Source organism: Haliotis cracherodii, unplaced genomic scaffold (assembly GCF_022045235.1).
Source record: "Haliotis cracherodii isolate W230 unplaced genomic scaffold, xgHalCrac1.p SCAF_10, whole genome shotgun sequence".
NCBI lineage: Eukaryota > Metazoa > Mollusca > Gastropoda > Lepetellida > Haliotidae > Haliotis > Haliotis cracherodii.
Window position 1 is genome coordinate 36423837 of NW_027266265.1, and position 13822 is coordinate 36437658.

Genomic DNA, 13822 nt, shown 5'->3' on the forward strand with positions numbered 1-13822 from the left:
GCCTCTCCTATGGACCAATCAGATTCCGCCTCTCGTATCATTTGCATTTGCTTCAAACAAAACAGCGGCGCCCAGTCAAGATGATCTGATCGATAATCAAGGTCTATATTGTGATAAAACGGGTCTTACGTCGCTAAATGCATCAAATCACGTGAGCATCTTGATTAAAAACATGAAAAGATTCAGAAAATATCTGTTGACAAAGAGTTGGCGATGCACATGCTTTGCAAATCCTGCAATCGACCGAAATCTGCATGACAGTTTACGAACCGGATTTCGATTTCGTTGCACGATTTTGATTGGACTATGCATAGACTCAATAGTCCAGCCAAAATGTAACTCCATAATACCAGCCTAGTTCGGCAAGGGTGGAAACTGGACTTTTATAGTCGGTTAACTCTCTTGCTTCGGGAAGATGACAATACCATATGCATCTCGATACACTGGTCAGGATATGGTTTGTATCTCTATATGTCAGAATAACAACAAGAAGGTGTGAACTGAAATTCTCGTGTATTTCAGATGAGTGAAAAAGTAGCTGCAACTGTTTCTTCCTTGTTAGCTGTTCTGTTGAATGATCACAAACAGCTGATTAGTAAGATGCGGGCAGGCTTTCAAGCTCACATTTATTTCTAGTTAGATTCGGGGGCACGGGTGGCCCAGTCGTCTAAGGCCCCGGAATTCGCTGTGCAGAGTTGCGTCCCTTGGGCACGCCAAAAACCTATGGTTGTGGGTTCGAATCCCGGTTCGCCCCGATTATGTTTCTAGGTTTGTCAGCACCATGCCCGTGCTCGTAGGTTTCACCGAAGTGGTAAACGTCTGAGACCTGCATCACTTCGGGCTTTCCTCCCACATTAAGCTGACACGCCGCGATATAACTAGAATACTGTTAAAAGTGGCGTTAAATCCGACTCACTCACTCACTCACTCTAGTTAGATTAGTTATTGTGACCCGTGAAGATCCGGGGTAGAATAGGTCTTCAGCAACCCATGCTTGCTGTAAGAGGTGACTATGCTTGTTGTAAGAGGCGACTAACGAGATCGGGTGGTCAGACTTGCTGACTCGCGTGGAATGATGCTCATGTCAGTCACTGGATTGTCTGATCCAGACTCGATTATTTACAGAGAGCCATCATATAGCTGTAATACTGCTGAATGTGGCGTTAAACAACAAACAAACAAACAGTTACTGCTTCGTTAAGAAAGTTAAAGATGTATATTTTGTATTGTCATGTAACGCAATACAGTTAAGATGTATCATGATGCATTGTGTATTGTATTGATGGCTACATGTCGCAGTGCTAACATGGGCATTATTTTATGAACATGGCTATGTAGGTTCCGAGTGTCTAATGCTTCTCATAAGCACCAAGGGAGGATGGGTGGCATCGCAATTAGCTGTGCTTGCCAGGAACCTTTGAAAGTGGGTTTAAATCCCAGTTTGCCTCGTTTTGTTTCTAGGTTTGTCGGCACCATACCCGTTCTTGTGGGTTTCACCAAAGTAGTAACAATCTGATTCCTGACATGGGTACAATGTCTGAAGCCCATTTCTGGTGTCCCCCGCCTTGATATTGCTGGAATATTTCTAAAAGCAGCGTAAAACCTCACTCACTTACTTAATTCACTGTGCATTGTGTGTCGTATTGATGGCCACATATCACATTGCTAACATGGGCATTTTGTAATAAGATTGATGAACGCGGATATGTATGTTCCGAGTGTCTAATGCTTCTCATGAGCACCAAGGGGGCAATCAGCTGTGCAAGCCAGAAACCTTTGAAAGTGGGTTTGAATCCTGGTTCGCCTCAGTTTGTTTCGAGGTTTGTCAGCACCATACCCATTCTTGTGGGTTTCATCAAAGTAGTAAACATCTGAGACCTGCTTCGATTCCTGACATGGGTACAATGTGTGGAGCCCATTTCTGGTGTCCCCTGCCATGATATTGCTGGAATATTGCTAAAAGCGGCGTTAAACCATACTCACTCACTCACTCATGTTTGTGTCCCATGTTGAATAGAACTCTAATATTGCTGACTTCAGCAGGAAACAATATTTGCACATGGATTCTTTCACTTTCAGAGAGGATGTTACACAAGGAGGGCAAGCCTTCAACAACATCTCAGGAAGACAGAATTGTGTGACACCAGTCAAAATGTCCGATGGTACTGGCGCCCTTGCCAGCTCCTTCCTAGAGGTCTTCAAGTGTGAATCCCTGGCGAGAGAGTTCTCTCTGTGGGAGCAGGTGTATTGGAGTCTGACTCGTCCGAGGGAAGGAACGGAGAATGTCTTGGGGACCAATCACAGGACTGAAGCAGTTGATGCCGTTCATTCTGAGCTTCATCTTCTCAATCTTACACAGTCAGAAATTGACAATTTTGTGATATATACATTTGTGCGGAGGTATGGATGGTCGGAGGGGGTCAGGTTGAGCTTGACTGACTCGGGGCTAGTGGTAGAGACGGGTGTGCCTGAGGTGAAGTCCGTCCACAAGCGTGATAAACAACAGTTGGATAAACAGCTGGATGCAATCATCAAATGGTAGGATTTTGTAACTTTTCTTTCAATGTTTGACTAGTCCTTTGTGGATTTGGTGATTCCAGAGTTGCTGATTACTTCCTATTCTGTCGAAATACATTTCGGTGCAAATTAGAGAATTTGCTTTTTTGTATAAAAAATACATTAATACAGCATGTTTATCTGTTGGTAATATGATGGGTTTAAGTGGAATGTTGACACATTTTGAGACACTCATCAAAAGAACCTGATGGCAGGAGTAGACTGCAGTCTTGTAGATGTGCTCGATGTGGAACTTAAAGTTGCACTAAATATTTTGATGTTCTCTACAACTGACAAAGAAGGCTTGAGAATGAAAATTCTTCTGGGCTGTGTCTCTGTTCCTAGCCTTGTGATAACATTATAGCTTATCTATCTGAGGGGGCTATGGGTTCCCAGTGTGACACCTTCATTACATTCTCTGTGACATCGCTGCTGTCAGTGTGGAAGCAGCCATAACAAGAATCTCGACGATGAAGACCAGGGTTCGATTCCCTACATGGGTACAATGTGTGAAGCCTATTTCTGGTGTCCCCTGCCGTGATATTGATGGAACATTGCTAAAAGCGGCCTAAGAGCATACTCACTCATATACAAGGATCTTAGAATTTTCCCTCTAATCCCAAATGTAGTCACGTTTATATTTTTGTTTGTCTTTGGAAATACCATCATGGTGAATTTTGAAAAGGACCACATTTCCCAGATGAATTTACCTTTCTGTTTGTTTGATTTGTTCAAGATTGCAGATGAACGAAAAATCACCCAATTGCAACCTTACATTCATACTATACCAATTACATGGTCGTTGAAATGAAATAGAAATTCAAATTGACAAAGGAAGAAAGTAATTAGCTAGGATAAGAGTATTTGGCGTCACAGCAGTCATCACTTGTTTGTAAACATAATGTTCAGTCCGTTGAGAGTTCAACTCCAAGCATGGTTGTGGCCACCTATCACAGTGGGGAGCTTTGACTGGTGGCAGCGATAGTATAGAGAGCTCCGCGAACGGGCTATCGCTGTGGGGAACTTGCTTGATACTCAGGCTCCTCACAGCGATAGACCGTTCGCGGAGCTCTCTATACTATCGCTGCCACCAGTCAAAACTCCCCACTGTGATAGGTGGCCAGACCATGCTTGGAGTTGAACTCACAACCGAATGACCGTTATGTTTACAAACAAGTGACGACTGTCGTGACGCTGAATACACTTACCCCTGCTAAATTACTTTCTTTGTTTGTCAAATTGAATTTCTATTTCATTAAAACTATCATGTTATTGATATAGTAAGAATGAAGTTGGTTGATTTTCCGTCTGCAATCTCGAACCAATCTGATTATTATAAAAACAAAGTAAATTCATTTGGAAAACATGGTCAGTCATAAACCTTTCCAAATGAAATATGATGGCATTCCCAAAGACATAAACAAAAGTATAAATGTACTACATTTGGGGTTAGAGGCCAAATTTCAAGATTCTTGTAATGGCCACGCCCACATTGGTGGCAGCGATGTTACTGAGAGTGTAACGAAGGTGTCACGTGCTGGGAAGGAGCTGCTTGGCTTGATACTGTTAGAAGGGAGATAACTCTTTAGTAAAGGGATAAGGCTTACCACTAATAAAATATGAATGAACAATGATGAAGAAAGTAGATTACCTTGATAACATCTTGCATGTCTTCTCCAGGCTGTCCGAGCAACATGTGTGTGCACAGTTACTGAGGAGTTTCCTGAAACTAGTGAATGAAGGTGAGTTGGTTGGAACAAATCTAAATCATTCACTGGATTCATTTCCTTTTCTTTTTAAGTTGCCCTTAATCAAAATTCACTTGCATAAACTTCATGACGTTAGACATGTTGGATGAGCTTTGGTCCTTATCCAGATCTGTTTCTTGCATTTCTTTGACACTATAACACTATGGACACCAGGTCTATTCAAGTGGGGATTAACTTGTCCAGCGTGTTAATCTTACCGTATGATTGTGAACATGTCTGTTGCAGCATCAACCCTGCCGATAGTGAGGAACAGATCAGTGGTCCACACCCTCGCCTGGTTACAAGGGGCAGGGGAACAGCTGAACGGAGCAGACGTTCTCCCACTGGTGACGGTAAGCATTAGATAAGGTTCACACTGTTGGATTATTTGAATCCCAACAAGCTCCCGGTCAGAAATGGTGAAAAGAATAACCATTAAGGTAGTATATATAGTAACATCTTTTGCTTTATGCCAGGACCAGCTGATCATACAGTGTTTGAAATAAGCATGAAGTCAAGGGGCCCTTGTCATTGTTCTTATGCTGGAAGTTTTTAGGGATCCATATATTCCAATACCAGGAGGGAACCTCAAGCAGCGTTCTCGTTTACCGGTAATTACCAGTTATTTACTGGTAAACTTAGGCTTGGACCGGTAATTCATGTGACTGCCAGTCCCTGTGGACCGCCAAATAAAGTACCTGATATAAATCTTTGTTGTTGAACAAAACATTGGAGATATTCATATAAGTACATTTTTCAAAAAAGTCAGCTTGTCTGTTACCATCAGGGTTTCCCTATATCTATTTCTAGGTTAAAAATCCACTTGTGGCGACTTTGTCTCAAAATATTAAAAAAGAGAGAGAAATTTGTGACTGAAGTTTGCGTGAATGACATAAAGATCTAACTAAGTTACTTCAGAGATGACATCTTTGCAATGAGCATGATGTTGAAAGAATTAAAACTAAATAATTTTTATACATTTTTTTATTTTTGAAACTTGGGACTGGCAATAGTTAGGGGGGACTGTTTAGAGTAATATTTAGAGTTGCCTGTCCACAAGGACTGGCAGTTTCAAAAGCCAGCAGGAACACTGTCAAGGACCCCGAGGCATCCCTTAATTTCAAACAGTGTAACTGGTTCAAATCCCAGATTGTCTTGAATCGAGTCCACTCCATCCCAGTGTTGGTGAAATACTGTTCAAAGCTCACCTAACCCTGAAGAGATGACAAGTTCTGTGTTGTGATCTCAGCAGGGCTATACAAGGTGAAGTGAGGTGAAATGGGGTTTAACTTTGCGTCCAAGATTATTGCACTTATATATAGCGACGTCCATCTTCGTGTGTGTGTTTGTGTGGCTGTTTGTACTAGTCCAGACTGATGCCCATTTATAGTGCTAGCTCACTGAGATACCATGCCGCAGTTTAACATGAATACCCCACTCAGATACAGTATACTGACTCTGAGCCGACCAGTCCTTGTTTTAGCCCCTTAATGCCGAGCGCCAGACAGGGTAACCATAAGTACCATCTTTTAACGTCTTTTGGTCTGACGCGTCCGGGCATCGAACCTTGGACCTTCCGCTCTCCTGGTGGACGCTCTACCACTAGACCACGGAGTCCATCCAAAGCTATACAAAGGCAAACTACTTTTACAATAATATGGCTACTCCCTGGTATGCAAGGCACCCATTTTCACCAATGTCTCTCTGCACATCTACAAGTCTGTATCAACATGTTCTCACAAGGGCACCTAAGGCTAGAAAAAGACAGAAAAGTTCCTTGAGCATCGGCATGGGTCTTTAGATCCGGCCCATCAGACATGTTTATTATACAAGTTTATAAAGCAGACTGTTCTCCATGTTGGTATTCTTGGTGGGAAACAAATATTGTTCCTCCCTCACCACTTTTGTTTTCAATAGAATGTGTTTTATAAAGTCCTACCTCCCTCCTCACTTATGAGAAAAATGTGCTCAAGAACATACTTTTATGCAGCCTAAAACAAAAGAGTTAAGTAATTAGGAGATGTTCTGTGTTTTCCAAGTTGACCTACAGTCTGCTTCTTTAGCCACTTGTCCGAAGCCTGTGTCTAGTAAAGATCTGTTCAGTTCAGTAAGTAAAAAGGATAGCCATGTTCTGGCTAGTAGACTGACAGGTTTGGAGCAAGGTCACGATTGAGATAACTAAATGTAATTTGGAACTGATTGTGCAACACCCCCAAGGCCATCCATATTTTTTTAATGTTTTTTTTCTTTTTGTGTTTCTGCTTTTCACTTGTTATCTAATGAGTGATGCATTGTTTCAGGAATTTGTTTTAGCAGCACTAACAGATGTCTGGTCAGCTATACGTAAAGTCAGCTGCAAGGGCCTGGGGGATATCATAGACTGCCTGTCAGATGTGCATCAAGAGACGGTGTGGAACAGCCTCGTCAGGGTGGGTGTATGGCCAACAATGTGTTGATCACCAGGTCTGGGTGGGTATATACCACCATGTCTGGGTTGGTATGTAAGGCCTTGCAATGTGGGTATGTTAGGCCTTGTCAAGGTTGGTATGTATGGTCTTGTCAGGGTTGGTATGTATGGCCTTGTCAAGGTTGATATGTAGGGCCTTGTCAGGGTTGGTGTGTATGGCCTTGTCAGGGTTGGTGTGTATGGCCTTGTCAGGATTGGTGTGTATGGCCTTGTCAAGGTTGGTATGTATGGTCTTTTCAGGGTTGGTATGTATGGCCTTGTCAGGGTTGATATGTAGGGCCTTGTCAAGGTTGGTATGTATGGTCTTGTCAGGGTTGGTATGTATGGCCTTGTCATGGTTGATATGTTTGGCCTTGTCAGGGTTGATATGTAGGGCCTTGTCAGGGTTGGTTTGTATGGCCTTGTCAGGGTTGGTGTGTATGGCCTTGTCAGGGTTGATATGTAGGGCCTTGTCAGGGTTGGTATGTAGGGCCTTGTCAGGGTTGATATGTAGGGCCTTGTCAGGGTTGGTGTGTATGGTCTTGTCAGGGTTGGTATGTATGGCCTTGTCAGGGTTGGTATGTATGGCCTTGTTAGGGTTGGTATGTATGGCCTTGCAGGGTTGGTATGTATGGCCTTGCAGTGTTTGTATGTATGGCTTTGGAGTTTTGATATGTATGACCATGTCAGGGTTGGTATGTTTGGCCATTAACAGGGATGGTATGTTTGGCCTTGTGAGGGATGGTATGTATGACCATGTCAGGGATGGTATGTACAGCCTTGCAGGATTGGTATGTATGACCATTGACAGGGATGGTATGTTTGGCCATTAAGAGGGATGGTATGTTTGGCCTTGTGAGGGATGGTATGTTTGGCCTTGTCAGGGATGGTATGTATGACCATGTCAGGGTTGGTATGTACAGCCTTGCAGGATTGGTATGTATGGCCTTGCACTGTTGGTATCTATGACCATGTCAGGGTTGGTATGTTTGGCCATTAACAGGGATGGTATGTTTGGCCATTGACAGGATTGGTATTTATGGTCTTGTGAGGGAGGGAAAGACTGGCAGTGTCAATATGGGTACACAGCCTTGTTCAGATCAGTTTAAATGGCCTTGTCATGTTGTGTCTACTTGGCCATGATTTATGATTTTTTTCTTTGTGATACACAAAAGTACAGTATGTACAAGGGAGATGTGACAAGGTACAAAGATGATATAGTTACAAATGTCATCCCATGCATTGTGTACAATAGTTCTCAAGCCATTACTCATTTAATTTTGACGCAAGCTTAATATGTTCTTGTACAGTCTATAATAGTTTTTTGTTAGAATTTGACAAGTGTCTACTTTTCATCTGTTAATATCTAGATAGGTATCATAACATGTATTGTTACATTGCTGATCAACCATCATGTATCCTCCACAGGTCTGTGATGATGAGCACACATCCTGGCAGGCAGTAGATGGTGCCATGTTAGGTAGGACCTACATTTGATTTTTGTGCCTACCGTATTTTCTTGAGTGTAGTGCGCACTTTTTTTTGAAAAAACACGGCTTTGTAGAAGGGGGTGCGCATTATACACAAATTATGAGTTTGGACTTTTTTTTGCCCCATGGAAAGACATTACTGTGAGCACGTAACACCGGAAATACCATGTCAACAAATCCATACTGAAGTACGCAAAATAATCATGTAATTACACTGTCTGGCTATAAAAAGTGTTCTTTGTATATCTGGACTTATGTTTGTAACTTACTTCATTAATTTTATTCAAATTTCCTTATAATATTGTTTTTATTAATTTCGGCGAAATCGTGTGTGAAGCGATCAGAAGATCGCACAACTCACCGTTATTAACAGCAACCACGGTCAGAATACCGCTATTGACGCCATGAAACGAACTTTAGTTGACAGAGAATGGATACATATATCAAAGCTGACACACTTTGACTCGTTAAAAGTCATATTTGTTTTTGTTTGACGATTCTATGTCAACATGAAATTCTCGCGATCACGTGTTCACGTGCGCGTGACCCTTAACGGTGACTGGTCAGACATGTTCCATGTAAAAAATAATACCCGGGAATAGCGATCAGCTGCTTCGCTTAGGGTTATTATTATTTTAAATATGTTTAGTAAAGGCTGCATATAATTAAGAAAATAACGGAATATATTATTCCTGATAAATAAAATAGTTTCAGATACAATTGTTGCCGATTCTTGCATTAAAAATCCTATAAAGTTATATCATTGGGTGTGTCTTGACCGAATCACCGGTCGATTCCAAGAAAACGTGTGTACAGCTGATTGCTGTTTCCGGCTTAGTTTACGAGAAAATACACAAGGTAATCTTAATCCCTAGATATAAAACAATGCCTAGCAGAACAATAAATACTATTTAAACGGTAAATAAACATGTATTCGAATTTGTACTGACAAAGTTTCTCAGCTCCTGTTCGTTTGCCGGACTTCGCTGAAAGGGTACGGTGTAAATTTTTTCTGCGCATATTATTCGAATTTGTTTTTTTCCAAAATATTGAACCCGCAAGAGGGGGGTGCGCATTATACATGGGTGCGCACTATACTCAAGAAAATACGGTATTGATATATCAGGGCATTGTGGCCCCTGGTGCAGAGTTGTGTCCCTTTTCCATGCCAGGATTGGCTGATCGTTTTTGCATATCTCGGATGCCTTTGGATAGCTTGAGATTTTTGAAAATCGATTATATATTTTTAACCAGTTGACATATTCATGACAAGTATTTACCATTGCTGGGGATGCCGATGAACTTTCCTTCTGTTGTTTGTTATTTGCAGGCATCAGTGCAATAGTACAACATCTACACACATACAGAGGTACAGCTACATCGAATCAGAAGGTGGGTTCACTGTTGTCACCCATTCTCTGTTTAGTTATGTGTTGCCCAGATTAATGAGAGTTGTGTCCCTTGTCACTTAGATCCCTGGTCCTGTTTTTGAGGTCAGGTGAAATGGGGTTTCACATATAAGTTACGATTATTGTACTTAAATAGCCACATGCATGCATGTGTGCGCGAGCATGCGAGCGTGTACTAGTCCGGTTTTATTGTGCTAGCTCACTGAGATACCTTGCAGCAGTTTAACATGAATACCCCACTCAGACCCAGTATACTGACTCCGATCCAACCAGACCTTGTTTTACCTCCATAATGCAGAGTGTCGGGTAATGACAAGTACCCTATTGTAACGTCCCTTGGTATGGGTGCAGCCAGGGGATGGAACCACCAACCTTCCACTCTCTGGGCCGTGTGTTTGAGTCCGTGTGTTTGAATCCGTGAGTTGTGATCCTTGGTTACTCAGCTCCATGGGGCAGTCGGGTAGCCTAGTGGTTAAAGCGTTCGCTCGTCACGCCGAAGACCCGGGTTCGATTCCTAACATGGGTACAATGTGTGAAGCCTATATTGGTGTCCCCCGCCGTGTTATTGCTGGAATATTGCTAAAAGCTGGCGTAAAACCATACTCACTCACTCACTCACTACTCAGCTCCATACCATGCAGCTAGTTGAAAATGTCTGCATCCAGTATCATTTGGGTTTCCCCTGACACTAACTTGTGAAATAACTGAAATACTGTACAAAGCAGCTTTAAAGTCAACTCACTCGCTCATCTATCGCGATTCTTCTGTCAGTGGCACTTTTTGTGCTTTGTCATTTTCATGTGTGATGTAGAACATATACTAAATCCTTCATTAATATATTTCACCCTTTTTTGATGTGAATTTTCAATTCGACAGCTGACCTCTACAATACCAGGTTTCATCCAGCGAGATATTCTCACCGTCGTGTTCAGAGTTATCTCCCATTCTCAGCTTCCAATACGAGAGTCCGCAGTGAAGGCGGTATCTGCCTATATCAGTCTAGTGGATAACCAGGTTGTTATGGTTTTTCATCTTCTCAGCCAGAAAATTGTCTTTATGCTTTCATCTTTTGAAAATGATAATATATAAAATATTGCATATACAGTCGTATAAAAAAAGTTGTTATATTATTCTTTTGAAAGTTGAATTCAACACCACAAAGTTTGTTATAAGCATGATAAGTAACAAGAAAACATTCTCAAAAGAAGCTAGTCTCTAGAACTGTATTTAAGTTGTCTGACTTTGTTTCTGTCAATCCTCATGATAACCCCTGAAGACCCGGGGTTGAATAGATCTTCAGCTACCCATGCTTGCCATAAAAGGCGACTGCTTGTCGTAAGAGGAGACTAACGGGATCAGGTGGTTAGGCTCGCTGACTTGGTTGATGCATGTCATCATGACCCAATTGCGTGGATCGGTGCTCATGATGTCAATCACTGGATTGTCTGGTCCAGACTTGATAATTTACAGACTGCCTTCATATAGCTGGAATATTGCTGATTGCAGTATTAGACAACAAACAAACAAACGATCCTCATGATGGGGCGATTGGGTTGTCAAGTGGTTAAAGTGTTGATGTATGAAGCAATTTATAGTGCACCCGCCGTGATATTGATGTAATATTGCTAAAAGTGGTGTAAAACAATACTCACTCGCTCAAGGATATTTACTTTTGTAGTTAGACTGGACCAAATTAGTTTTGTGTTTTATATATTATCCTAATCAAGATGCAAAAACGGAGAAGGCAAAATGAAAAAGAAATGTGGGGGTTGATTTGAGGTTTATGTTCCTTAAACAAAAAATACATTAATTATTAAAAAGCATGTATTCAATCAAAATCAGATTCTAGATTTTGTTATTTTAAAATAAGTAGGGGTATCTTGCAATAATATAGATTGATATGGCCCAGTTATAGTTTAACTGGGGCGGTCAGGAAGCCAAGTGGTTAAAGCGTTCCCTCGTCACGCCTAAGACCAGGGCTTGATTCCTGACATGGGTACAAAGTGTGAAGCCAAATTCTGGTGTCCCCCTGCCATGGTATTGCTGGAATATTCCATAAAGCTGCGTAGAACCATACTCAATCAATAACCCTTAACGTGGCTGCCTTTGTTTTTATTCAGGAATCTTTAAGAATCCTGGAGCAGACGATAGCCCTGTTGCGAGGAGGAAATCATACACAGGTTGACCAGGTACTCATGTCAGACACCAGTAGATTAAACAAGTACATCCATCTGGAGCTTTCAGTCCGAGAGCTGACGTGTGGAATCTGACAACAAATAAGTCGACATTTTTAAAGCTTGTTACAGGTTGTTTTTGACTTGACAGTCACAAATTCTGTGAAATCGTGTAACAATTCTGACTGTGATCCTTCAGTAAATGCACACAAAATATAACACAATCTTTATAATTACAAAGTTAATCGTCCTTTCTTAGATTTGTAATATTCACAGATAAAGGGTCAGACCCGTGAAGATTCCAGGGTAGAATAGGTCTTCAGCAACCCATACTTGCTGTAAAAGGCAACTATGCTTGTCGTAAAAGGCGACTAACGGGATCGGGTGGTCAGGCTCGCTGACTTGGTTGATACATGTCATCGATCCCAATTGCGTGGATCGATGCTCATGATGTCAATCACTGGATTGTCTGGTCCAGACTCGATTATTTTACAGACCGCCGTCATATAGCTTGAATATTGCTGAGTGTTGCATTACACAACAAACAAACAAACAAACAAACAAACAGTTTTGACATTGTAATGGTAGTGTGGAGCATTGACCCACAACTATCTACATTGCTTTGCATCACCTGAAAGTCAGGTCACTTGTCGTACCCTTTGTGGTATAAGGGTACAATATTGTTGCTATGTTTCTGTGATTGCCAGGACAGTCAAGAGTTTGTGGATGCCTACAAGGCGGAGGGTCTTCTCAATGTCTGTCAGTCTGTGGTAAAGGTGAGAATGTCTCTTGTCTGGACTCCATTATATACAGGCTCCTGGTGTGTAGTTGGAATATTGCTGGTTGTGGCACCAAGCTACAAGCATAATTAGTATCTTGTACCATGTGTTATGGCTTGAGAAGGAGGACAAAAAAGGTCCTATTTTTGCCATAATGATAATTTTGCCTTTTGAATGTACATGGAAAGCCAGTTTGCCCAGAGCCCTGCCTTGTGGATGTGGTGTGGGTACAGAGATGTATCTCCCTGCTCAGAGGCCAATATTCGGCCACAAGTCTGCAGCTAATGATAGTGCAGATATCCAATGGCAATTAAACATTTCCCAATTCCTCAGAATTTATGAAATACGAACTTTACTATAATCAAATTTTGAACAATATTACGATTTTGTCTCAATATGCTTGCCAAGGGCACTTGCACGTATACAAAGGGACATTACTCTGTTCTTGTGATTTGTTGAAGATTTACTTTGGTCAATCTGTTTGTGAGGCCTCAGGAATACTTTGGGTGGTCCGAAAAATGAAAATGGGCAACTGACCACTTGATCTATGTAATGTCTTTAGGCTGGTGTTACTTTCATGACTACATTACACATTTTCCTGGACTAGGAGGGTTTCATGTGCAGATTAACAGGGATTCATGTCCAGATTCACAGGGTTTCATGTGCAGATTAACAGGGTTTCATGTGCAGATTAACAGGGTTTCATGTTCAGATTAATGGATTTCACGTCCAGATTAACAGGGTTTCATGTCCAGATTCACAGGGTTTCATGTTTAGTTTAATGGGTTTCATGTCCAGATTAACAGGGTTTCATGTCCAGTTTAACAGGATTTCATGTTCAGATTAATTGGTTTCATGTCCAGATTAACAGGGTTTCGTTTCCAGATTCACAGGGTTTCATGTCCAGATTAACAGGGTTTCATGTTCAGATTAATTCGTTTCATGTCCAGATTAACAGGGTTTCGTGTCCAGATTCACAGGGTTTCATGTCCAGATTAACAGGGTTTCTTGTCCAAATGAACAGGGTTTCATGTCCAGATTATCTAGGTTTCACTGTCCTTGAGTTGTCTCCTATTACAGAGTCTGCCGCTGGCTTCTCTGCTGCCATGCTGGGGCGGTTACCTCTCCTCATTTCTCCATCACCTGGCTCACCCCGCCTCCTCCGTCCGTCAGTCAGCGAGCTCCGTCTTCAAACTCCTGGGTAAGTACGGCACAGTAGA

At 41.8% G+C, this 13822-nt stretch overlaps 1 protein-coding gene across 1 annotated transcript in view; it reads left to right on the forward strand.

Annotated features, from left to right (window-relative positions):
* The first annotated feature begins 2107 nt into the window (after positions 1–2107).
* The window catches only part of LOC139449995 (uncharacterized), a 35365-nt gene continuing 23650 nt past the window's right edge, over positions 2108–13822 (forward strand). Inside the window, exons 1-10 of the mRNA XM_071231608.1 lie at positions 2108–2538; positions 4237–4298; positions 4551–4657; positions 6605–6733; positions 8179–8230; positions 9571–9632; positions 10526–10663; positions 11770–11838; positions 12531–12599; positions 13683–13803. Coding sequence (XP_071087709.1) covers positions 2153–2538; positions 4237–4298; positions 4551–4657; positions 6605–6733; positions 8179–8230; positions 9571–9632; positions 10526–10663; positions 11770–11838; positions 12531–12599; positions 13683–13803 — 1195 coding nt within the window. The 5' untranslated portion in view covers positions 2108–2152. The remainder of the gene's footprint in view (positions 2539–4236; positions 4299–4550; positions 4658–6604; positions 6734–8178; positions 8231–9570; positions 9633–10525; positions 10664–11769; positions 11839–12530; positions 12600–13682; positions 13804–13822) is intronic.